This window comes from Primulina eburnea, chromosome 11, assembly GCF_022965805.1.
Source record: "Primulina eburnea isolate SZY01 chromosome 11, ASM2296580v1, whole genome shotgun sequence".
Classification (NCBI taxonomy): Eukaryota; Viridiplantae; Streptophyta; class Magnoliopsida; order Lamiales; family Gesneriaceae; genus Primulina; species Primulina eburnea.
The window spans coordinates 11617544-11640854 of NC_133111.1; the positions used below are offsets into that span (position 1 = coordinate 11617544).

At 37.2% G+C, this 23311-nt stretch overlaps 4 protein-coding genes across 6 annotated transcripts; 3 read left to right on the forward strand and 1 right to left on the reverse strand.

Moving 5' to 3' along the window:
- Positions 1-2173: 2173 nt before the first annotated feature.
- On the reverse strand, positions 2174-8027 carry LOC140804660 (probable boron transporter 2). 3 transcript variants are annotated; one of them, XM_073160746.1, is made up of 12 exons: positions 6666-8027; positions 6161-6243; positions 5882-6074; positions 5668-5806; positions 4911-5076; positions 4576-4742; positions 4304-4477; positions 4096-4191; positions 3709-3846; positions 3285-3604; positions 2913-3183; positions 2174-2685 (listed from the first exon to the last, which is right to left on the reverse strand). In XM_073160746.1, the coding sequence occupies exons 1-12, from the start codon at positions 6767-6769 to the stop codon at positions 2371-2373; spliced, it is 2166 nt and encodes a 721-aa protein (XP_073016847.1). In that variant the 5' UTR covers positions 6770-8027; the 3' UTR covers positions 2174-2370. The 3 variants fall into 3 exon arrangements, with proteins under 3 accessions (XP_073016847.1, XP_073016846.1, XP_073016850.1); XM_073160745.1 differs by having other exon boundaries at positions 3285-3607; XM_073160749.1 differs by lacking the exon at positions 6666-8027 and adding an exon at positions 6321-6640 and having other exon boundaries at positions 3285-3607.
- Positions 8028-19596: 11569 nt separating this feature from the next.
- On the forward strand, positions 19597-19923 carry LOC140805394 (uncharacterized). Its single transcript, XM_073161666.1, has one exon. The coding sequence runs from the start codon at positions 19597-19599 to the stop codon at positions 19921-19923; it is 327 nt and encodes a 108-aa protein (XP_073017767.1).
- A 1109-nt stretch (positions 19924-21032) lies between these two features.
- On the forward strand, positions 21033-21527 carry LOC140805395 (uncharacterized). The gene has a single exon (XM_073161667.1). The coding sequence runs from the start codon at positions 21033-21035 to the stop codon at positions 21525-21527; it is 495 nt and encodes a 164-aa protein (XP_073017768.1).
- Positions 21528-22317: 790 nt separating this feature from the next.
- On the forward strand, positions 22318-23081 carry LOC140805397 (uncharacterized). Its single transcript, XM_073161668.1, has 3 exons — positions 22318-22372; positions 22502-22671; positions 22767-23081. Exons 1-3 carry the CDS (start codon positions 22318-22320, stop codon positions 23079-23081), a joined length of 540 nt encoding a protein of 179 aa, XP_073017769.1.
- Positions 23082-23311: the final 230 nt, after the last annotated feature.

Sequence of the window (23311 nt, forward strand, 5' to 3'; positions counted from 1 at the left end):
TTTAAAAGCAAAACTAAGTAATGATTTGATATGATATTTGCAGTTAGAGCTTCTAATAATGCGACGAGTGGTTTGACTTATTCAACAACTAAAAACCTGTAAATACATAAGATCACCAGCTGAACACCAAAATAAGATGTTGTTTTTGTTGTTACCAAAAGTTGGGACATGTTATATTTCAACATGGAGAATGATGGAGCAAGGTGTAGAAGAAAAAAGTAGGTAGTCCCTTGTCTTCTTAAATTTCTTTTATATATATATATATATATATATATATATATATATATATATATATATATATATATATATATATATATATATATATATATATATATAACACTATTAGGATGTAGGTACTAAATATTCTAAATAATTAAATTAAATTTTTGATTAAATATAAAATTGTGTGTGCAGGTAATATTTAATTTTATTTATATATAAATAACACTAGAAGGATTTTGGTGATAAATAATTAAATTAAATAATGTAGTTTTGATTAAATATAAAATTGTGTGTGCATGTAAGATTTAAGTTTATAATATCTACGATGTTCAAAAAAGTTTATAATATCTACAATGTTATTTACTAAACTACGTTTTTTACTAAATTATCTTCGAATTATAAAATTCGTCGGTACTAGTTTTATAACATGATTTTTAGATAATAAAAATAAACGAACAATATTTTAAAGTGAAAATTGACCAACTGGATGATGTGCAATGACGAGTTCAAGACAGAATGATGTGCTAAATTTAATAAACACTTTCAATAATAAGTGTTGGAACATTTCATGAGCAATATTGATTTTGATGTTAACAAAACTTGTTTATTTGTTTCTAATGGGTTTACCTAAATACGCAGAAAATGAAACTGATCAGGCTTCGAACTGATCAGTTACCAAGTTTAAAACAGAAGCTATCGAGACGCAAACTGAAAGTGTCAACTGATTGATCGAATTGAACCAGTTCAACTGAAGTATCAAGAGCAGTTTAACTGATTGTCCAGTTGATAGGTGGTTCAGCAGAAGACCTTCAGAAGCCCGACTAGCTAATGAAGTGTTCAACTGATGAAGAGCCCAACTGACCAGTTCAATTAAATCGGTGAAATCAGTTCAGCTAACGAGTCAACTGATTTCACCTCACCAGTTCAACTGACCAGTTCAAAACATCAGTTAGGAGCAAACCAGTTTGCAGATCGACAAGCTTAATCCAGCTGTGCACAAAGGTACAAAAGCTATTGTACGATCAAAGTACAATAAGAGATGTTGCATCAGAGCTTAAAGCCAAAAGTTCCGGAATGGATTTCGAGGAGTAGATTCAAAATGCAACGGTCACAATAATTGAGTCACTGTACGTTCAGCCAAACACCTATAAATAGAAGCGGAATCTCAGTGAAGACGATGATGAGAGTTGACTAGTGAAAAAATAAAATACAAAGAGGGCACGCATGTTGCATATCAGCTTATAAGAGAGAAGAAATAAGCATAGAGGGAACACTTCAATGTGTTATCAGCTTAGATTAGAAGCCTATTCCTCTCAGTGTATGAGAACACTTTCGGATAGGTTTCAGAGATCATTTCTCACACACACACACACACTCACACTCACCACCACTGAAATCCCATCTTGCACACAGACGTAAAACATGTGTATGTAGTCTTTCTCACATAGACATGAAAGAAGTGTTAGCTGAAAGGAGCTGCCTTCAGTCTAGACTAGGATTTCAGTTAGGCAGTAGGTAAGTCCTAAGCAGGGTGGGTTTGTCCAAGTAGTTGTATAAACCAAAGTCTTCTAGTGGATCTTACCCGAGGTGGTAGAATGGGTGACGTAGGAGTAGTTGAAATCTCCGAACATCCATAAACATATCTTGTGTACTCTGACTGTTAACCCCTAGCTTTAAACTGACTTGATCAGTTCGAGTATCTATCAATTCAGTTCTCACCATAACTGAACTGATACATGCGAGAACTGACCCCTCTTATCTTCAGTTAATTAGTTACACAATATTAAAAGCTTTAATCGATAAGTTTTCTTAACAAAAGATTACTTCGAGTATTTTCCGCTTGAATTTAATTTCAAACTTGATCTAATTCATTGATGTAAACATTCTTAGAACACGGGCTATTGCAGCTCATCATGTTTTAGAGGATTTCCCCATCCAAAAAATAAGCATATAATGATCAAAAGTTTCAATAGATATTGACACTGAAATACAAAAATAAAAAGTTCTGAAAAGTTAGATCCAATAAAATATATAACAAAAATACAGAACTCTACACAAGACCTCTCGAGAACCATTTCTGGTATTATGATATATCAAGGGAATTTATCATGTCGTAGATGGAGATGAACCGTGACTGCTTGGGTATTATCATGTCGTAGATGGCGATGAATCGTGACTGCTTTTACCAAGCGGGGATGGACGTGGACTTGGAGACTGCTTTATTTCGAGTCCTTTTCCTCTTGATCTTGGGCTTCTTTCGGTTCTTATTTCAGCCAGCCGAGGTGAAGCCATCTGAGATAAACGTGGGCTGTAGACAGATCTCATCTCCTCGTGGGATGATAGGGTGGAACTGGTTATTTTCGGGCTATGAGCATGCCGTATCTCACCACGACTTCGTGTGACAATTTCATCTAATACCTCAGCACTATCAATAGTTGGGGATCGTCCATGTGTGCCTTGATCCTGTACATTCGTAGCATAAAGTTAAATGCATAGACATATAATCCATCAACATATACGGGGCAGATATTGCAGGAGCGTAGGATGATAGGAAGGGATTGTCTCTCAAATTTTGTACGTTATAAAAATTTAAATCTCCCCACCAAGCTGCCGGTCCAGTCTCGTATGCATCTTCGATCCACCCCCGTATACATAATACATGTGGTATAGATATATGCATAAAAGCTTACTTCAAATGATAAGTTATAAGTTATGGCAGGGGCTTCTTCATACTCTGCAGCATCCAAGTCTGTTAAATGAGCTCCTTTGAAAAATTTAGGAAGTACATACTGCCGTACGGGAACAAGAAGCATAATCAACAAGGGGAAAAGGACACCAGCAATTGGGATCCAGGTTAGTCCAAAGCAGAGAAGCAAGTACACCGTCTGGAACAAGGTGAAAATGGCTATTGTTTTAAACGGTACTGTCTCCACGAAGGTTGCATGATACTCTTCCAACACCCTGCCATGTTGCAAGAATATGCAGAAAATGCTTGATTACTGTGGCAATGGAAAGATACATACAAATTAACAATACAGAAGAATTATACAGTAAACATTTACTTGTATCGTCGACTAGGAGCAGTAAAAAGCAGCAATATTCTCTCCCAGAATTGGTTTCCAGGCAAGCTTTCTATAGCCATGAAGGCGAAGTAACCCCAAAGGACTGAAGTTGGAATCCTTTTTAGAAGGGGCATCGCAGCAACACAACCTCCGGATAACAATGATTGAAGTAGATTGCTTAGGCGTTGTTCTTTAACTTCCACAGGTAAAAGATCATCAATATCCTTGTCCACGTCGAAAACCGACTGATCCACTGGGGCATCTATGTAACCACTTGTAGAGGCTTGTTGGATTGTTGAATCTTTGAACTCTCTCAGTCCCTGCTTAAAGAGTTGAATTTGAGAAACATGCTAAGGTTTACATATATGCAGATGGTTTTGTCCACTCCAAAGGCTAATAACATGAGTAATGATTCAAAACATACCAGAGCAGGTGGAGTTTGAAAAACAAGAGGTGTTTGCATTTCATTGTAAGCTTCTTTCATGCTCTGATACAGCTGAGACAAATTTGAATTTTTCTGAATGCTTTCTCTAGCTGTTGAAGATAGTTTGTTCCGCAAAAGCTGGTTCAGTAAGAAATTGAGACGAGTTCTATTATTTCATATTGAAGTGTAATCAACACTACTAGCACCATAACCTTTATGGCCAAAACATAATGGTTAGATGAGATGCTGTTCAATCAGCCAATATTTTCACGATATCACAAAGAATCCTCTATCGTTTCTAAATCTAAAAGTTTCGTCAGTACCCCAGATCAGGTTTTTCGTTTTTCACTTCCATACCATACCCAATATCACATTTTAATATATTACCTGATGCTTCAAAGTGGCCAAACTTTTGGTATGCATTGGGGATTGTGGAATAACGCCATTGGAAGGAGGAATGCCAATAAGACCACATAATATGACCTGACCAAGAATATTCAGAATAAAAAGCTATAATATGAGGTGCACTCAAGTCCAGTATGCAAGTTTGCCATTAACGCTGGGTTTAATTAATGAGAGTGAGGAAATTACTCACCAAAAATCCCAATAGAAGAAGATCATAGTGATAAGACGAAGGCTTCTTTAAATTGAACTCCTTTTGTTGGGAAAGCTGAGATGCCACACTATGATCAAAGTAGTAAAGTACAGCAATCATTGTGGCTGGAATAAATGCTCCGAAAATATAAAGTATAGGAACATTCATCATATCCTGTTAACAATCCAAAAATATTTTTAATGCTTCAAATTAGAAACCAAACAAAGTGCAAAAACTAATCTTTCAAAATATGGGAATCTAATCCGAAGCACCTTTATGACTGTCCAATTTGAGTAGGCACCTGCAGACCATGGATTTGGGCTAACAAGGCGACGTGGTATTCCTCTTGGAACATCATTAACTGGTATATATGATACAGCTGTCCATACAAGCACCATCAGCGGGACACCATAGTCTGCAATAAATCCTCGCAACGATCCTTCATAATATCTGAACTAGTTAGTGACTAGGAATATATGAAGATAAATAACGAAATAGCACGCTTATCTATTATATGGGCACGGAAAAAGAAAACAAAACTTGAATATTTTTTATTGAAAATATTGATTTTTCCTATGGTAATTGCATTTAAAGTGTCTAAACAAACCTGCTCCATACCGCCAGGACCTAGCTTTACGACTCCTCAGCGCAGTAAGAAGAAGGCCAAAGGACAGTACCAGTGCAAACATTCCATTTCCGAAGCGCCAGGAAGGTGACAATGCAGTTTCATTTGCATTTTCTCTTTGAGGAATGCCAAATTCTTCCACAGCTCCCTAAAAGAAAATTCAAGAAGGCTGCTAAGAACTTTCCACAAGTTGACAAAACTGCAGATACGATCAATGGATTTGGTTTTGATAAGTGATTTTCAGTGAATAGATTCGGAATGATTATTTTCTAAAGAAATTATGAAGACTGTGATATAGGGCCTACAAATGTGTTAGCAAGATCATTTAACAACTTTTTTATTCCGGATATTAAATATATACATCAAATCCATTCATCCAAACTCAGCCTAAGAGAGAAAATCAGTAAATTGTCACAAAAAGACCAAGATTTCAAGCTGCACAAAGCAACACTTTTAAATGAACCGACCACCAACTATTGCTTTCTGATCTATTTGGTCAAATCAAAGGTACACGACATTGTTCAGATCATTAGGTTGACTTAAAATGGGATTCTGATTCTAACTTCGTTTGAGGAAGTCAATAATTTAGAAATTTTCTTGTAGAATCCCTGGTGCAACAGTTCTTTTATTTTCAGAATAATGTGAATATGTTCAACCAATCAACTAATGGGCTTCACGAAAAAACAAAACGTAAAAAAAGAAAAGAAAAGGAAGATGAGAAACTTTCACTGATACTCACGCGAATAGCCTGCTGCATGAAAAGCATTGCAATTAAAAGGCCAAATAATTCACCAGCCACTCGAGTAAATCGATTGATCAGTGAGCATGCCCCCAAGATTGCCAGCAAGAAAAGCAAAAGTGCTGTCCAAACGCAGACCCTAAACACGAGAAGGTTGAGCATCATAATCAAATACAAATAAATACCTGAGATTCGAAGAGTTTAAGTTTATTACCATCCTGTCCAAGCTAAAAAAAGCTTTGGCCCCAAATCTTTGCGATCTTTGGCAAAATTGAACATGAAAGTGTACATTAAAACTGTTGGCTCAGCTACGCCCAGTATAAGCAGTGGTTGTCCTCCAAAAATTGAGTGAATCACACCACAAAGTGATGTTGATGCAAGTGTTTGCACTGCAGTCAAGGTTCCATCTGCAAAATTGGGTGTCATCAAGGATCACAACTACCTTATACGAGATAATGGCAAAGCAATGATATGAAGTAAAAATCAAGCCTACCCGTGTTTCTTTCTAGTTGCTCCCCAAAAGATATAACTGGAATTGCTGATGCAAAGAATATATATGTTGTTGGGGCCAGAATCCTTCAAAACCATAATATGTTAGTAACTTACATGCATCCATTCAAGTATTACAAAGAAGAATTCAGTCACTGATGGACCTAGGAATTCCATAGAGGGAAGCCTAGACAAGAAAATATCCGATCTCCGTGGGACCAAACTTGAACTTTTAGAAAAAGTACGTATCAAATTTCATTTCTTTCACTTAAAAGGATGACCACGGGCTTCATTCTTCACTTTAGTAGATATTACTTAAGTTAACCACAGCAATATCTTATCGCCAAATTGATACAAGAATAAAAGAATATTCAAATCAGAAAACCTCAAAGAATCATTTCTCCAAGAAAAATTACAGAGCATATAATGAACTACTTATACATCTCTAAAGATAACAACTAGCGTCATTGAGATGGATTTATATTCGAGATATAGCAAAGTACAGGTACCTGATACCGGCACGCAATCCACCACTCCAATCTTGTTTATAGCAGAGAAGCCTTCCTTTAAGATCATTTTTTATTCCTCGTAAAGGAACAAACGTTTCCTCCATGATGATTCCAAATTCACTCTTACAGGAGCAATTCTTTTCTCTTTTTTATATGACAAAAAGGAGTCACTAAAAGTGACAATAAAACACAAATTTGAAGGGACTCGAGAGGTCAATATCACCCAAGAATACAAAGATGTGTTGGTATAAATACAATACCTATTTGATCATTCAAAAAATGACAGTAAAGTAATTAAGGATGCTTTGGACATTTCAAGATGTCCAAATTCAATACTGTGTAAAAATCAGAAAGTTTACATTTTTTGTATGAGTTTGGAAACTAGAAAGAACAAAAGAATTGGGTTAGCAATGAATTAGCCTTCGGAGAAAGGATCCTGGCCTACTTGCATCACCAAAGAAATGAACTAAAAGATGATCAAGAAATCAGATTAACGAAATGAAAAGATTCCTTGCATTATTTTAGAAACTTAAACTAACGGTTGACTTCAAAAAGGCTCAGATCCATCGATTCAACACTTTTTTTACATTAGAAGGAGCAGGCTTTCTACTCATCAACTACTCTCCGCAAAGTTATCACAGAATGAGAAGAAAAAAGCAAATATTGAACACTTGAGATCAGTTACATGGTAGAAAAAATTATTTCTTACAGCAACAAACAGTCTCAAATTGTGCAAACTGGGAAGGGACAAGAGTGAACTCCAGAAATAATTAGCGAGACCACATTTATTAAAAGGCTGAATTCAACCCTCGAGCACAAATCCAAGAAGGCTGACACAACAAGAAAAACCCAAATATGAAAAATCAGCTAGAGTCCATAATAAAAAGAGAAATCAAACTATTTAAACCAGTTTTGAATAAATGGGCATTAACAGAAAAGAGTAAGATCTCCTCAAAATCACAACTCGGAAACAAAGACCCTTTTCATGAAACGGACAGATCAAACAACACCAGCTGTAAGAACCATAGATTAAATGGGATTTGGCAAGTTTCCAAGAAACGAAAGCCTCACAATGTACCCACCAGAATAAATGAAGCTAGGAATGAGCAAATCAAGGCAAAGAGAGAGAAATGCGGCAAGTATTACTATTTTTGAGAGAAGAAACAACTCTGCAGGAGAGGAGGGACAATTGGTGTGAATGATCAAAGGTAGTGGAGCGGTGAGTGAGAATAAATCACAGTTTTTGATTCCCAAAGCCAGCCAGCAAGCAAGCAAACAAACAGGGAAATAATTGAAGATGGAAAAAAGTAGTATTTTGTAGGGGAAAATGGCGTGTGAGTGTATTAGTACTATCTGTGTTTCTTCATGGTCTAAAGGAAGAGAATATATATATACATGCAGAATGTAGAGAGGGAGACCCGATTATTAACCTTATTTTTTTTTTATAAATAAATAATATATTTTTTTTCTCCCATGTATAAGTCAAGCGTATGTATTTTTATTTTTTACAATTTTTATGTAAAAAATAAAAAATATATATATATTTAAGACGAATTTAGCGAATAATCTATAAATTCGAGGTAATGAATAGAAAATCAAGATTAAGATAATATCATCTTTTGTATAATACATAAGTATTTATATGAAATAAATATGATTTCAAATAATTTTTTATTTTATTTTATTTAATTTAACTAATAGTTTTGTGTACTTTTTCAATAGATTTTAGTTAATTTTTAGGTTTTAGAAAATTAGAATGCATGTGAACAGATTACCTGTGTTTTACACACGCTCTGGCCCTTGTTTATTTATATCTATACCTATATATATGTATATGTGTGTGTGTGTGTGTGTGTGTGTGTGTTGGGCTAGGCGAAACCTAGACATTAGACATCTGTGGATGAAAAAATGCTAGTCGGCCGGTCTAGGAGGTTTTAGGCGATTAGGGTTTTTAAGGTTTTTTTTTAAAAAATTGGTCTTCTAATTGAAATTAAAAGTTCAATTAGGAAAATAAAAGGTAATTTCTTTATAGAGGATAAACCAAAGTCCAAGGAGAATCGTGATTATAAAGTCGTATTAACTATTAACACATCAAATTATTAACTAGGGCAAAAACTTGTATGAGACGGTCTCACAGGTCGTATTTGTGAGACGAATCTCTTATTTGGGTTATCCATGAAAAATTATTATTTTTTATGCTAAGAGTATTACTTTCTATTGTGAATATGAGTAGTATTGACACGTCTCACATAAGACCCACTCATTAACAAGAGTAAGAGAAGAATTTTTTCGTGATTTTTTTATCCGAAGAAGATGAGGAATATAATAATGATATTGAGTTAATATCTTAAAATAAAAAATATCATCTTATTTTTTCATATTCTCTCCATATATATTAAAAATGATTTAATAATCTAAAATAAAAAATAATTTAAAGATATTAATATATAATATTACTACATATTATAAAAATTCATTTAAAAAAACCTTCTTTCAATAGTAGTCTGTCTAACACAGATCGTTATCCTTGCGGCATTGGTGAAGAATTATAACTTCTAAACAATAAGGACATAATCTGTTCTCTCCTCGTCGAGAGTTTTCTTTCTTTCTCTCCTCGTCGAGAGTTCCCTTCACTTATCTCTGATTTTAGGATCTCAATGTCGATTCTTTGATTGTCTCTCAATGGAAAAGCCCGTGGAAAACTTGACACTATCAAAAGATGAGGATGAGGAAATTATTATCGAAGCCGACTCTAGCTCTCAGGAAGGTTCTAAAATGGGATCATGTTTGATTGGACGACTCCTTACAGACCGATCTATCAATTTCAATGCTATAAAAATAAAATGGGGAGCATATGGCGACCAGGTAAGGGCATCTGCATCAAGGAACTAGAAGGAAATCTATATCTATTTCATTTTTTCATGTTATCGATTTAAAGCGTATTATGGATGGTGGTCCATGGTCATTGGATAACCACATTCTTGTTCTTCATAAATTGGAATTGGGAGAGGCACCATCTATGCTCTCTCTTCACAATGTGGATTTATGGGTTCAAGTGTATGATTTGCCGATAGGTTTTATTTCAGAACATATTGGTAAATTACTTGATACTTTCATCGGAAAGTTTGTTGAATATGATGATAGCAATAATTCATCTATATGGCGTACTTTTATGAGAATTCGAGTTACACTTGATGTACGGGAGCCATTGAAACGTTTTAAAAAGATTAGGAAACGAGGAGATTGGTTGAGTGTTAACTTCAAGTATGAAAGATTGACACAGTTCTGTTTCATTTGTGGGTAACTTGGCCATATAGATCGTTTCCGTGACAAGCTTTTCAGCACTCTTGAAGCTGATATTAAAAAAGAGTGGGGAACATGGCTTTGTACGCCAACAAGAAAAAACACAAATACAGAGGGAAGTCGATGGCTTCGGGATGCTGTTTCCGCCGCTGAATCAACCAATCATAATGCTGGATTACGTCCGAGCCATGAAAACCGATGCAGTGTGAATGATATGGAAAATTTGGAAACAAATCTTACTGAAGCGTAGAATGCACAAAGATTGGGTATTTTGAATTTAAATCACCGAAGAACTAGGGCGGATAACAAGGAGGATTTCTAGGAAAATTCAAAAGGATGTTCAAATCAAAGTACACAGTATGATTCGGAACCTATGATCGTTTTAAGTTGGAACTACCGAGGATTGGGAAACCCTAGGGCAGTTCCTGTTAGAGTAGGTGCCCGTCGAGCCAAATGTTAGCCGAGTGTTCACAATGAAACTTTATGTATAAGCAGTCTTTATTTTAATAATATTTGAAATTATCGTTTTGGCAAATCTTTATCTGTATACCCATGCTAATTGCATAGATAAAGCCCTTGAATATACAAATAGTAGAAAGAATATGAGATGCTCATATGATGAGTATCATGAAACTCATATTTGGAATACTGTATATTCTAAACAGTTCCTAGTCGATTCAGCCGCCGTTAAGAAGGATATAGGCCGCTAGAGTTCGAGACTAGTATCTGCGATGCGAGTACCATGTTTCATTGGTAAGGGACATTGTGATGTCCGAGCATGCAGATAGGTGCTCCTGGTAGAGTGCACTGAACAACCCTCCATAAAGGACTTTCCAAGTGGTTCTCACTTATCGAGTGGAAACATCCTAGTTTATGGTTGTACACCATTAGTCTTTATGACCCGGGACAACATTGAGACTCTATGTGCTAGAATTACACTTTGACTTGTTTATCGACTCTCATGGGGTCATCAGGTGGCAAGGTTGGGTGTTCTGTCGAAACATTTAGGAGTCGATGCATTGTAGTCGGGGATTCACCGCTTACCTTCGGGTATGGATATCCTATGTGTTATCATGTGTAAGTAGGTTGAAATCTCTGATCAGAGTATGGTGGTAATTATGAAAGGGGTTTCATAGATTACACCATCGATGCAACTACGACATGACACATAGTATCGATTCATTGACAACTCTCGATATACCAATGGTTGTCGAATCGGTCGGGATATATGAGTTGAAGAGACCGTACTGTACGCTAACCATAATTGAATGGTTCTTGCAGGCACTATCATTTGATACCTAGGGAATCATGTAAGCGATGCTGCTAGGCGTTTAACATGATTGGTTGGGTACTATCAGACTTGAGTTCTGACGTTCTTGTTATCAAGGAGTTGATAAGTAAGAATGGAGCAATTGGGGTATGCTCATATAAGGACATGTTTAGTCCGAATCACTTGAAGATGTGAACCCACGGCTAGCTGTATCAATGAACCATTGAGGGCCACACAAGTACTAGCTTTCTAGATCCCGTTGAGAAGAGAAATAGCTCAATGTGTTGAACGGCTTATAAAGGAGTTTATAAGCGTAAGGAAAATTAGAAGTATGACTTCTATAAAGGAGAAATTAGTTCAATGTGTTGAACGGCTTATAAATGAGTTTATAAACGTAAAGAAAAATAGAAGTATGACTTCTATGAGAGAAATGTAAATTTTAATTTATGGAAGTGTTCCTAAATTAAAAGTTGGCCAAGTGAATAATGTATTTGAAAATTGTGATTTTCATAAACATTATTATGGACTAAATTAAATTAATTCAATTGATGAATTAATTAAACACTAGTGGACCTAGTAGAGTCCAAATAATTAAATTAATTCAAGTGTTGAATTAATTAAATCCTATTGAGTCTTGTAGAGCTCAATTTAAATAAATTATTTAACTAGTGGACTTGAGTAAATTCAAGTAATATTTAATTTATCTAAAAAATATTTGAGATAATAAAATTAAGTCCATGGGTTTTTAATTTGTTAAAAACCATATAATATATGCATGCATGGGAGGTGAAGGGTTGGAGACTACTTTTTGGGTTACCAAGGCTTGGCATGCAAAAGTTGGTCTCTACTTTTTCACAAACCAAGACAACTCATTCACTCTTCCTCCCCACAAGCATGGCCGAAATTTCATCTAATTCTCTCCTCATTTTTCTCCATTTTTCTTCTTCAAGTGTTGAGGAAAGAAAATAATTCTCATTGAAAAATCCTCTTAGTTTTCTAGTGCAAATTAAGATGGGATCTACCTAGTTGGTGGTGGGCTTAATAGTTGAGCAATGAGTGCTCAAAGGAAGCTTGAAGATAGTTTCTACCATTGAAGAGCTAAGGCGTTTACACCTTAGTTTGAGCCATACATCAATCTTTTAAGATTGATAGGTACATTTCTTAACACACTATGAATGTCATTTTGTGTTTATTGTATTTGCTACAGAAAATAATGAGGTGGCCGAAAATTTTCTTGTCAAAATTCGATTTTTAAACTTCCGTTGCGCTTCCGGTCACCGTAACCGATCCCCTTTCAAGTGGTATCCGAGCTATGGTTACGATTTTGTGTAGCAATTACAAGATATTATGTTGAGATCGATTTTTAACCGCATGAGAACAAAATTTTGCATCGAATAAAGGCCGGTTTCGGGAGAATTTTGGGCAGCTAGTTGCTGCCCATTTCGGGCAGCTTGGGCTGCCCGAGGGCTGCCCGAAACGGGCAGCTAGTTTCGGGCAGCCCCTTTATGATATGTGATATTATGCATGAAGGATGATCAAAAGCCCAAGCCCAATATGCTAGGTGTATGCTAGGATATTTTGTGTTGAATGATTGTAATAATTATCAATTTATAAAGTGGGCTTGGTTTATGGCCCGTTCCCCACCCCCATGAGATGTATCCCTATTTGCCATGGATATTTATTTGTAAATATTAGTATAGTGGATGATCAAGATTGGAAGATGGTGGCCATGATGATTATGAAGATCGAAGACATGTAAATATTGGAAGCTAATGTAATAGTTGCATTTGTATCCCTTGCATTACCCTAGGATTGGACCTAGGCCCGTGTTTAGCTCACACGGGCCATTAGTATTGGGGTGATTGATCATTCTTGTTTTGTTTACTGTTTATAATATATGCATGATATGTTATAAATAATGAGTATGTGCGTTATTATTATGATAATAACAAAGTTGCATGAATCCGGCAAACATACGATCAAACATGGCGAGCTTTTAAATAAAATTAATGATGAGACCTTTCAAAATTAAAAACCCTCATTTTGAATAAGATTCAAAATTAATATCAAGCCCAAACGGGAATTATAAATTTGTTTATAATTTCCATGTCTTCCATCAACAATGGGTGCATGATGAACGCTACCCGTGCTTGGGGCTCGGCTCATATTATTGGGGGGGCCCTGGGTGCCGGAAAGCTGTGACATCCATTGACATGGTGATGTGAACTACGTAGAACTCCCATGATTTCGGCTCATATTATTGGGAGAACTCATGGCGACCGTCCATTAAGGTTCAACATCGATGGGTAAGGCTTGACACGTGAAGATGAACGACGTCATATTATTGGGTCCTAATCAAACGTGAGACAAAAGTTTACGTAGAGGGTTGCATTGTGATGCAATTGGAAACTACCTTTTAGGAATTGTGATTGGCTGATATTATTCGGGATCATAATTCGCTAATTGGACCTTACGTACCTACTGAGGAAAGGAGTTTCTCGTTTTCATAGAGGGTAGTGAAAGATGTCAAAACAGTGGGAGCAAATATTTATAAAGTAAAAGTCCAAACTTCATATCTTACTAAATATTTTAAAATAGTCATCAACATTTATCTGTTTTTACTTTTCAGTACAAATTGACAATGTCTTCGATTCGCAATCCGATATCCGTAATACTCGACAAACACATAATAACTGGACCTAATTACCTCACTTGGCTAAGAAACCTGAAAATCGTCTTGAATTAATTCGGAAAGGGTAGCATATACACTGACTGAGTCGCCCCCTGTTGAGGCTCCGACTGACTGCACTCCTGAGAAATTGCAGGCTTACAAGGAATGGTGTGACCATGACTTGATAGCCAGTTGTTATATGCTGACTTCTATGAATGATGAGCTGCAGAGGCGTTTTGAGGATGCAAAGAGTGTTGCTGACATTCATATGCATCTCAAGGAGCTCTTTGGTGAGCAAACACGGCCTCTTAGGCATGCTACCGTCAAGGAGCTGATCACTTTGCGCATGCGAGATGGGGCCTCGGTCCATGAGCATGGCCTGAACTTGATTGGGCTCCTGGACAAGCTCGTTGGCATGGGTCTGATCTTGCCTTCGGAGTTGACCACCGACGTGTTGCTGTTATCATTGTCTAGCTCATTTGATCCTTTTGTGGTGAACTTCAACATGAACAAGATGGAGCCGACCCTTGAGGAGTTGGTGATTATGCTTGTTACGTTTGAATCAACCATCAAGAAAGAGAAGTTGGTTCTTTATGTGGGTTATTCATCTGGTACGAAGATTGATCCACATGGGAATGGAAAGAAGCGTTCTTTCCAACGTCCCAAGAAGAACGTGCCCTTGATGAGGCAATCTCCGAATCCCGTTGAGGCAGCCAGACCAGTTAAGGCTGACAAGACTGATGATGTATGTCATCACTGCAAGAAACCTGGACATTGGAGGCGTAACTGCAGGGAATATCTTGCTCAGAAGAGTTCTGGAAACGGTATGTTCTACATTGAAGTAAACATTTCAATTAACTCTACTTCTTGGGTATTGGATACCGGTTGTGACTCACATCTCTGTAATGAGTTACAGGTGATGGGAAGAAGTTGGAGGCTCAGGGAAGGTGAGACCTTCTTGAGGATGGGCAATGGGGCAAGAGTTGCTGCCAAGGCTGTTGAAGATGTTTACTTATTATTGAACAATAGTTCTAAGTTAATTTTATGAGATGTTTTGTTTGTACCTAATTTGAAAAACATCGTTTCCATTTCTATGCTGATAAAAATGGATATTCTTGTTTATTTTGCAAAGGTGTTTGCAACATTTACATGAATGAATGTTTGATTGGTACTGGTGAACTTGAAAACGATCTCTATAACTTAAAATTGAAAGATATTCCATTAAATGTCCATTCAAAGGGAGACACCATATGAGATATGGATGGGTAAGCCTCCCAAATATTCTTGTCTTAGAATATGGGGAGCCCTGCTTATGTGAAGCAGGTAGTGGGAGATAAATTGGATAGTCGATCCATTTTATATTTCTTTGTGGGATATCCAAGGAATTCAGTTGGATATCATTTTTATCATCCCCAAGAAACAAAGGTGTTTGTTTCTAGGAATGCAACCTTTTTGGAAAAGGAATTTCTATTGGATAGAAAAGGGGAGATGATAGAACTCGAAGAGGTTCGAGAGACACCCACAATTATAGAACCCACACCCGAAGAGCCAAGAGAGGAGATACAAGCTCCTAGAAGATCCGAGAGAGTCTCGAGACCACCTATGAGGTATGATCTGCTTCTTGAAGAGGGCCATGATGAGCCAAATCTTGGATGTGATCCAAGGACCTTCAAGGAAGCATTATCTGATGCCGATTCATCCAAAGTGGCTTGAAGCAATGGAATCTGAGATGAATTCCATGCATTCGAACCAAGTGTGGAATCTCGTGGATCCACCTGAGGGAATTGTTCCCATAGGGTGTAAATGGATTTAAAAGAGGAAACTTGGGGCGGATGGGAAGGTTGACCTTCAAGGCACGATTGGTGGCAAAATGATATACTCAAAGACAAGGAGTTGACTTTGAGGAAACCTTTTCACCAGTTGCAATGTTCAAGTCTATAAGGATATTGTTAGCCATAGCTGCATGGTATGACTATGAGATATGGCAGATGGATGTCAAGACAGCCTTTCTTAATGGGGATATTAAGGAAGAGATTTACATGTCTCAAACCTGGAGGGTTTACATCTATCGGAAGTGAGCATATGGTATGAAAACTTCAAAGATCTATTTATGGTCTAAAGCAGGCATCTAGGAGTTGGAACCTCAGATTCGATAGTTTGGTTTTGATAAGAATCCTGAGGAACCCTGTGTGTATAAGAAGGTCAGTGAGAGTGTTGTGACATTCCTGGTGTTTTATGTTGATGACATTCTAATCATTGGGAATGATGTAGGAATGTTGTAATCAACTAAAATATGGTTAGCAAGTGAGTTCTCGATATAGGACTTGGGTGAAGTATCTTTTGTATTGGGAATACAGATCTATAGAGATAGATCAAGAAGATTGCTTGGTCTCACCCAGTCCACATACATTGATACCATCGTGAAGCGGTTCTCGATGGATGAGTCCAAGAGACGACATCTACCAATGTGTCATGGCGTATCCCTATCCAAGTCTATGTCTCCCAAGACTGATGCAAAGATAGCGGCAATGACAAGCATTTCTCATGCATCTGCGATTGGTAGCATCATGTATGAGATGATATCTACACGTCCTGACGTGACTTTCGCACTAAGTGTAGTGAGTAGATATCAATCGAACCATGGTCTTCCAAACTGGAAAGCTGTGAAAGACATCCTCAAGTAATTGAGAAGGACCAATAAATTGTTCTTGGCCTATGGGGTGCAGAACTGAAATTGGAAGGCTATACCGACTCTAGCTTCCAAAGCGATATCGATGACTCGAAGTCAACCTCTGGGTTTGTATTCATGCTCAATGGTGCTGCTGTCTCTTGGAAGAGTTCCAAGCAAGACAATACTGCGGATTCCAGCACAGAGGCCGAATACATTGCTGCATCAGATGCAACAAGGGAGGCTGTTTGGATAAGGAATTTCGTCTAAGAGTTGGACGTCATTCCTAATGGAGTTGCTCCTGTCCCGGTGTTGTGTGACAACACGGGAGCTATAGCTCAAGCAAAGGAGCCCAGGTCTCATCAGAAATCCAAACATGTATTGAGAAAGTACCACATCCTCGGAGAGATTGTGGAAAGAGGAAGAAGTGTCTTTTGACATAGTCGGCTTCACAGATAATGTTGCTGATCCACTAGCTAAGCCTTTACTTGGACCATTATTCGAGATGCATCGCGAATCAATAGGTTTGAAGCATATGGGTAGTTGGCTCTAGTGCAAGTGGGAGATTGTTAGAGTAGGTGCCCATCGAACCAAGTGTTGGCCGAGTGTTCACAATGAAACTCTATGTATAAGCAGTCTTTATTTTAATAATATTTGAAATTATCGTTTTGGCAAATCTTTATCTGTATTCACATGCTAGTTGCATAGATAAAGCCCTTGAGTATAGAAATAGTAGAAAGAATATGAGATGCTCATATGATGAGTATCATGAAACTCATATTTGGAATACTGTATATTCTAAACAGTTCCTAGTCGATTCAGCCGCCGCTAAGAAGGATATAGGCCGCTAGAGTTCGAGACTAGTATCTGCGATGCGAGTACCATGTTTCATTGGTAGGGGACATTGTGATGTCCGAGCATGCAGATAGGTGCTCTTAGTAGAGTGCACTGAACAACCCTCCATAAAGGACTTTCCAAGTGGTTCTCACTTATCGAGTGGAAACGTCCTAGTTTATGGTTGTACACCATTAGTCCTTATGACCCGGGACAACATTGAGACTCTATGTGCTAGAATTACACTTTGACTTGTTTACCGACTCTCATGGGGTCATCAGATGGCAAGGTTGGGTGTTCTGTTGAAACATATAGGAGTCGATGCATTGTAGTCGGGGATTCACCGCTACCTTCGGGTATGGATATCCTATGTGTTATCATGTGTATGTAGGTTGAAATCTCTAATCAGAGTATGGTGGTAATTATGAAAGGGGTTTCATAGATTACACCATCGATGCAACTACGACATGACACATAGTATCGATTCATTGACAACTCTCGATATACCAATAGTTGTCGAATCGGTCGGGATATATGAGTTGAAAGGGACCGTACTGTACGCTAACCATAATTGAATGGTTCTTGCAGGCACTATCATTTGATACCTAGGGAATCATGTAAGCGATGCTGCTAGGCGTTTAACATGATTGGTTGGGTAATATCAGACTTGAGTTCTGACGTTCTTGTTATCAAGGAGTTGATAAGTAAGAATGGAGCAATTGGGGTATGCTCATATAAGGACATGTCTAGTCCGAATCACATGGAGATGTGAACCCACGACTAGTTGTATCAATGAACCATTGAGGGCCACACAAGTACTAGCTTTCTAGATCCCGTTGAGAAGAGAAATAGTTCAATGTGTTGAACGGCTTATAAAGGAGTTTATAAGCGTAAGGAAAATTAGAAGTATGACTTCTATAAAGGAGAAATTAGTTCAATGTGTTGAACGGCTTATAAATGAGATTATAAGCGTAAAGAAAAATAGAAGTATGACTTCTATGAGAGAAATGTAACTTTTAATTTATGGAAGTGTTCCTAAATTAAAAGTTGGCCAAGTGAATAATATATTTGAAAATTGTGATTTTCATAAACATTATTATGGACTAAATTAAATTAATTCAAGTGTTGAATTAATTAAACACTTGTGGACCTAGTAGAGTCTAAATAATTAAATTAATTCAAGTCTTGAATTAATTAAATCATATTGAGTCTTGTAGAGCTCAATTTAAATAAATTATTTAACTAGTGGACTTGAGTAAATTCAAGTAATATTTAATTAATCTCAAAAATATTTGAGATAATTAAATTAAGTCCATGGGTTTTTAATTTGTTAAAAACCATATAATATATGCATGTATGGGAGGTGAAGGGTTGGAGACTACTTTTTGGGTTACCAAGTCTTGGCATGCAAAAGTTGGTCTCTACTTTTTCACAAACCAAGACAACTCATTCACTCTTCCTTCCCACAAGCATGGCCGAAATTTCATCTAATTCTCTCCTCATTTTTCTCCATTTTTCTTCTTCAAGTGTTGAGGAAAGAAAATAATTCTCATTGAAAAATCCTCTTAGTTTTCTAGTGCAAATTAAGAGGGGATCTACCTAGTTGGTGGTGAGTTTAATAGTTGAGCAAGGAGTGCTCAAAGGAAGCTTGAAGATAGTTTCTACCATTGAAGAGCTAAGGTGTTTACAACTTAGTTGGAGCCATACATCAATCTCTTAAGATTGATAGGTACATTTCTTAACACACTATGAATGTCATTTTGTGTTTATTGTATTTGCTACAGAAAATAATGAGGTGTCCGAAAATTTTCTTGTCAAAATTCGATTTTTAAACTTCCGTTGCGCTTCCGGTCACTGTAACCGATCCCCTTTCAGTTCCTGTGTTACGTGGGTTGATAAGAACTCACACACTAGATATCATTTTCCTTTTTTAAACTCTTGTTCATGCCCAAATGTTAGAGGATATACGTATAAAGATTGGTTATGAGGGATGTTTTGCTGTAAATTGAGATGGGAGAAGTGAGGGAATTGGTGTCTTCTGGCGAAGTTCTTCTATATGTTCACTGATGTCATTCTCGAATAATCTTCTTGGAATCTTCTTAGGACTATTGTTACCACATCCACATTGTGGTGGTGTATAATTGGTGACTTCAATGATCTGTTACATATCGAGGACAAGCAAGGAATGGTCGAGCATCCAGAATGGTTGTTCAAAAGTTTCCGAGAAGCTGTGAATGATTGTGCACTCCATGAAATCTCGATGCAAGGATACAAATTTACCTGGTCTCGTAGTAAATGTAAGCCAAACGTAGTTGAGGAAAATCTTGATCGAGCTTTTGGAAATTCTGAGTTGATGATTCTTTTCTTAGATGCCCAATTTAGTAATCTGGTTGTTACTATCTCCGACCACTCACCATTGTTACTGAAGACTATTCAACCTGAAGTTTTTATCCAAAAGTGCAAGTTTCGTTTTGACAACAAATGGTTAAGAGAACCTGATTTTCAGAATTAGTACAGCACAGTGGGATGTTGGGTCAAGTCAAGATCTGCTTCACAGACTTGAGATGTGATCTGACTTATTATCCACTTGGAGAAAACAACGCTTTGCTGCATTCAAAAAAAGTATTAATCAGTACAAACAGAAGCTGGAACAACTCATAAATTATTCGGATCCCGAATCGGTGGAAGAATATGATACAATAAGAAAAAATATGATTGACCTCATAGTGCAAGAAGAAGATCATTGGCGCCAACGAGCAAAGTCATTTTGGTTGAAGGAGGGGGATTTAAATACAAAATTCTTTCACTCAAATGCAAATGCTAGAAGGAATAAGATTACAATCGAAAGGCTACAGGATGGAAACGGAATTTGGCATGATAATAAAATAGATCTATCTCACATTGTTATACAGTATTTTGCTGATCTTTACTCGGAAAGTAATGGAAATTATGATCCAGTGATAGATGTGATAAATAATAGCATCTCAGCTGATGATAATGACATGCTTCTGGATCCCTAGACTCTTGAAGAATTAAAGAAGCAGTGTTCCAAATGAACCTTGACAAATCCCCGAGACCGGACGGCTTCACCCCAATGTTTTATCAAAAATGTTGGCATCTTGTGGGTTCTGATGTTTATAACAATTGCAAGAAATGGATGATTTGCTTAGTAGTGAGAATTAACACCTGATGTTTTTATCCAAAAAGCGCAAGTTTCGAGATGGGAGAAGTGGGGGATATACGTATAAAGATTGGTTATGAGGGATGTTTTGCTGTAAATCGAGATGGGAGAAGTGGGGGAATTGGTGTCTTCTGGCGACGTTCTTCTACATGTTCACTGATCTCATTCTCGAATAATCAAGTGGACATTGAAATAGTGGATAATGCTATAGGTGGATGGCGCTTGAGTGGTTTTATGGTTTTCCAGAATGACACCGACGAAGAGATTCTTGTAATGTTCTTAGGACTATTGCTACCTCATCCACTTTGCCGTGGTGTATAATTGGTGACTTCAATAACCTGTTACATATAGAGGAAAAGCAAGGAATGGTCGAGCATCCATAATGGTTGTTCAAAGGTTTCCGACAAGCTGTGAATGAATGTACACTCAAGGAAATCTCGATGAAAGGATACAAATTTACCTGGTCTCGTAGTAAAGGAAAGCCAAACATAGTTGAGGAACTTGATCGAGCTTTGGGAAATTCTGAGTTGATGATTCTTTTCCCAGATGCCCAATTGATTAATCTGGTTGCTGCTATCTCCGATCACTCACCATTGTTATGGAACACTATTCAACCTGAAGTTTTTATCCAAAAGGGCAAGTTTCGTTTTGAGAACAAATGGTTAAGAGAAGCTGATTTTCAAGAATTAGTACAGCACAGTTGGGATGTTGGGTCAAGTCAAGATCTGCTTCCCAGACTTGAGATGTGCGCTGACTTATTATCCACTTGGGGAAAAAAAAGCTTTGCTGCATTCAAAAAAAGTATTAATCAGTACAAACTGAAGTTGGAACAACTCAGAAATTATTCGGATCCCAAATCGGTGAAAGAATATGATACAATAAGAAAAAATATGATTGACCTCCTAGTGCAAGAAGAAGATCATTGGCGCCAATGAGCAAAGTCATTTTGGTTGAAGGAGGAGATTTAAATACAAAATTCTTTCACTCAAATGCAAATGCTAGAAGGAAGAAGATTACAATCGAAAGGCTACAAGATGGAAATAGAATTTGGCATGATAATAAAATAGATCTATCTCACATTGTTATACAGTATTTTGCTGATCTTTACTCGGAAAGTAATGGAAATTATTATCCAGTGATAGATGTGATACAAAATAGCATCTCAGCTGATGATAATGACATGCTTCTGGATCCCTACACTCTTGAAGAATTCAAAGAAGCTGTGTTCCAAATGCACCCTGACAAATCCCCGTGACCGGACTGCTTCAACCCAGCGTTTTATCAAAAATTTTGGCATTTTGTGGGTTCTGATGTTTATAACAATTGCAAGAAATGGATGATTTGCTTAGTAGTGAGAATTAACACCTAAAGTTTTTATCCAAAAAGTGCAAGTTTCGAGATGGGAGACGTGGGGGATATACGTATAAAGATTGGTTATGAGGGATGTTTTGCTGTAAATCAAGATGGGAGAAGTGGGGGAATTGGTGTCTTCTGGCGACGTTCTTCTACATCTTCACTGATCTCATTCTCGAATAATCATGTATACATTGAAATACTGGATAATGCCATAGGTGGATGGCGCTTGAGTGGTTTTATGGTTTTCCAGAAAGACACCGATGAAGAGATTCTTGGAATCTTCTTAGGACTATTGCTACCACATCCACTTTGCCGTGGTGTATAATTGGTGACTTCAATAACATGTTACATATCGAGGAAAAGCAAGGAATGGTCGAGCATCCAGAATGGTTGTTCAAAGGTTTCCGACAAGCTGTGAATGAATGTACACTCAAGGAAATCTCGATGCAAGGATAGAAATTTACCTGGTCTCGTAGTAAAGGTAAGCCAAACGTAGTTGAGGAAAATCTTGATCGAGCTTTTGGAAATTCTGAGTTGATGATTGTTTTCCCAGATGCCCAATTGAGTAATCTGGTTGCTGCTATCTCCGACCACTCACCATTGTTACTGAAGACTATTCAACCTGAAGTTTTTATCCAAAAGCACAAGTTTCATTTTGAGAACAAATGGTTAAGAGAACCTGATTTTCAAGAATTAGTACAGCACAGTGGGATGTTGGGTCAAGTCAAGATCTACTTCCCAGACTTGAGATGTGCGCTGACTTATTATCCATTTGGGGAAAACAAAGCTTTGCTGCATTCAAAAAAAGTATTAATCAGTACAAACAGAAGCTGGAACAACTCAGAAATTATTTGGATCCCGAATCGGTGGAAGAATATGATACAATAAGAAAAAATATGATTGACCTCCTAGTGCAAGAAGAAGATCATTGGCGCCAACGAGCAAAGTCATTTTGGTTGAAGGAGGGGGATTTAAATACAAAATTCTTTCACTCAAATGCAAAATTGGTGGCCGGCCATGAAGCGAGATATCCTGCGTTTTGTGACTGGGTGTTTGACATGCCAACAAGTAAAAGCAGAGCTTCAAAGGCCAGCGGGAAGCTTAAGCCACTTCTTATTCCCGAGTGGAAATGAGAAAATATTACTATGGACTTTGTTGTGGGATTATCAAGGACTATCAAGGGATTTAATGCTATATGGGTGATAGTCGATCGTCTTACGAAATCAGCGTATTTTCTACCTATTAAGATGAAACTCACCATAATTCAGTATGCAGAGTTATATATTAGAGAGATAGTTTGCCTACATGGGATTCTTGTGTCTATTGTTTCTGACAGAGATCCGAGATTTACGTCATCTTTCTG

Bases quoted from the DNA above. Each gene is read 5' to 3' on its own strand.
- LOC140804660 (XM_073160745.1), bottom strand. From the start codon at position 6,769: ATGGAGGAAACGTTTGTTCCTTTACGAGGAATAAAAAATGATCTTAAA. The intron at 5,077-5,667 runs GTGAGTATCAGT...ATTTTCTTTTAG, and splicing joins TCATGCAGCAGGCTATTCGC to GGAGCTGTGGAAGAATTTGG. The intron at 3,184-3,284 runs GTAAATGTTTAC...GCAACATGGCAG, and splicing joins GCTCCTAGTCGACGATACAA to GGTGTTGGAAGAGTATCATG.
- LOC140805394 (XM_073161666.1), top strand. From the start codon at position 19,597: ATGGTCGAGCATCCAGAATGGTTGTTCAAAAGTTTCCGAGAAGCTGTG.
- LOC140805395 (XM_073161667.1), top strand. From the start codon at position 21,033: ATGAAAGGATACAAATTTACCTGGTCTCGTAGTAAAGGAAAGCCAAAC.
- LOC140805397 (XM_073161668.1), top strand. From the start codon at position 22,318: ATGGTCGAGCATCCAGAATGGTTGTTCAAAGGTTTCCGACAAGCTGTG. The intron at 22,373-22,501 runs GTACACTCAAGG...TTGTTTTCCCAG, and splicing joins CCGACAAGCTGTGAATGAAT to ATGCCCAATTGAGTAATCTG. The intron at 22,672-22,766 runs GTCAAGATCTAC...AGTATTAATCAG, and splicing joins ACAGTGGGATGTTGGGTCAA to TACAAACAGAAGCTGGAACA.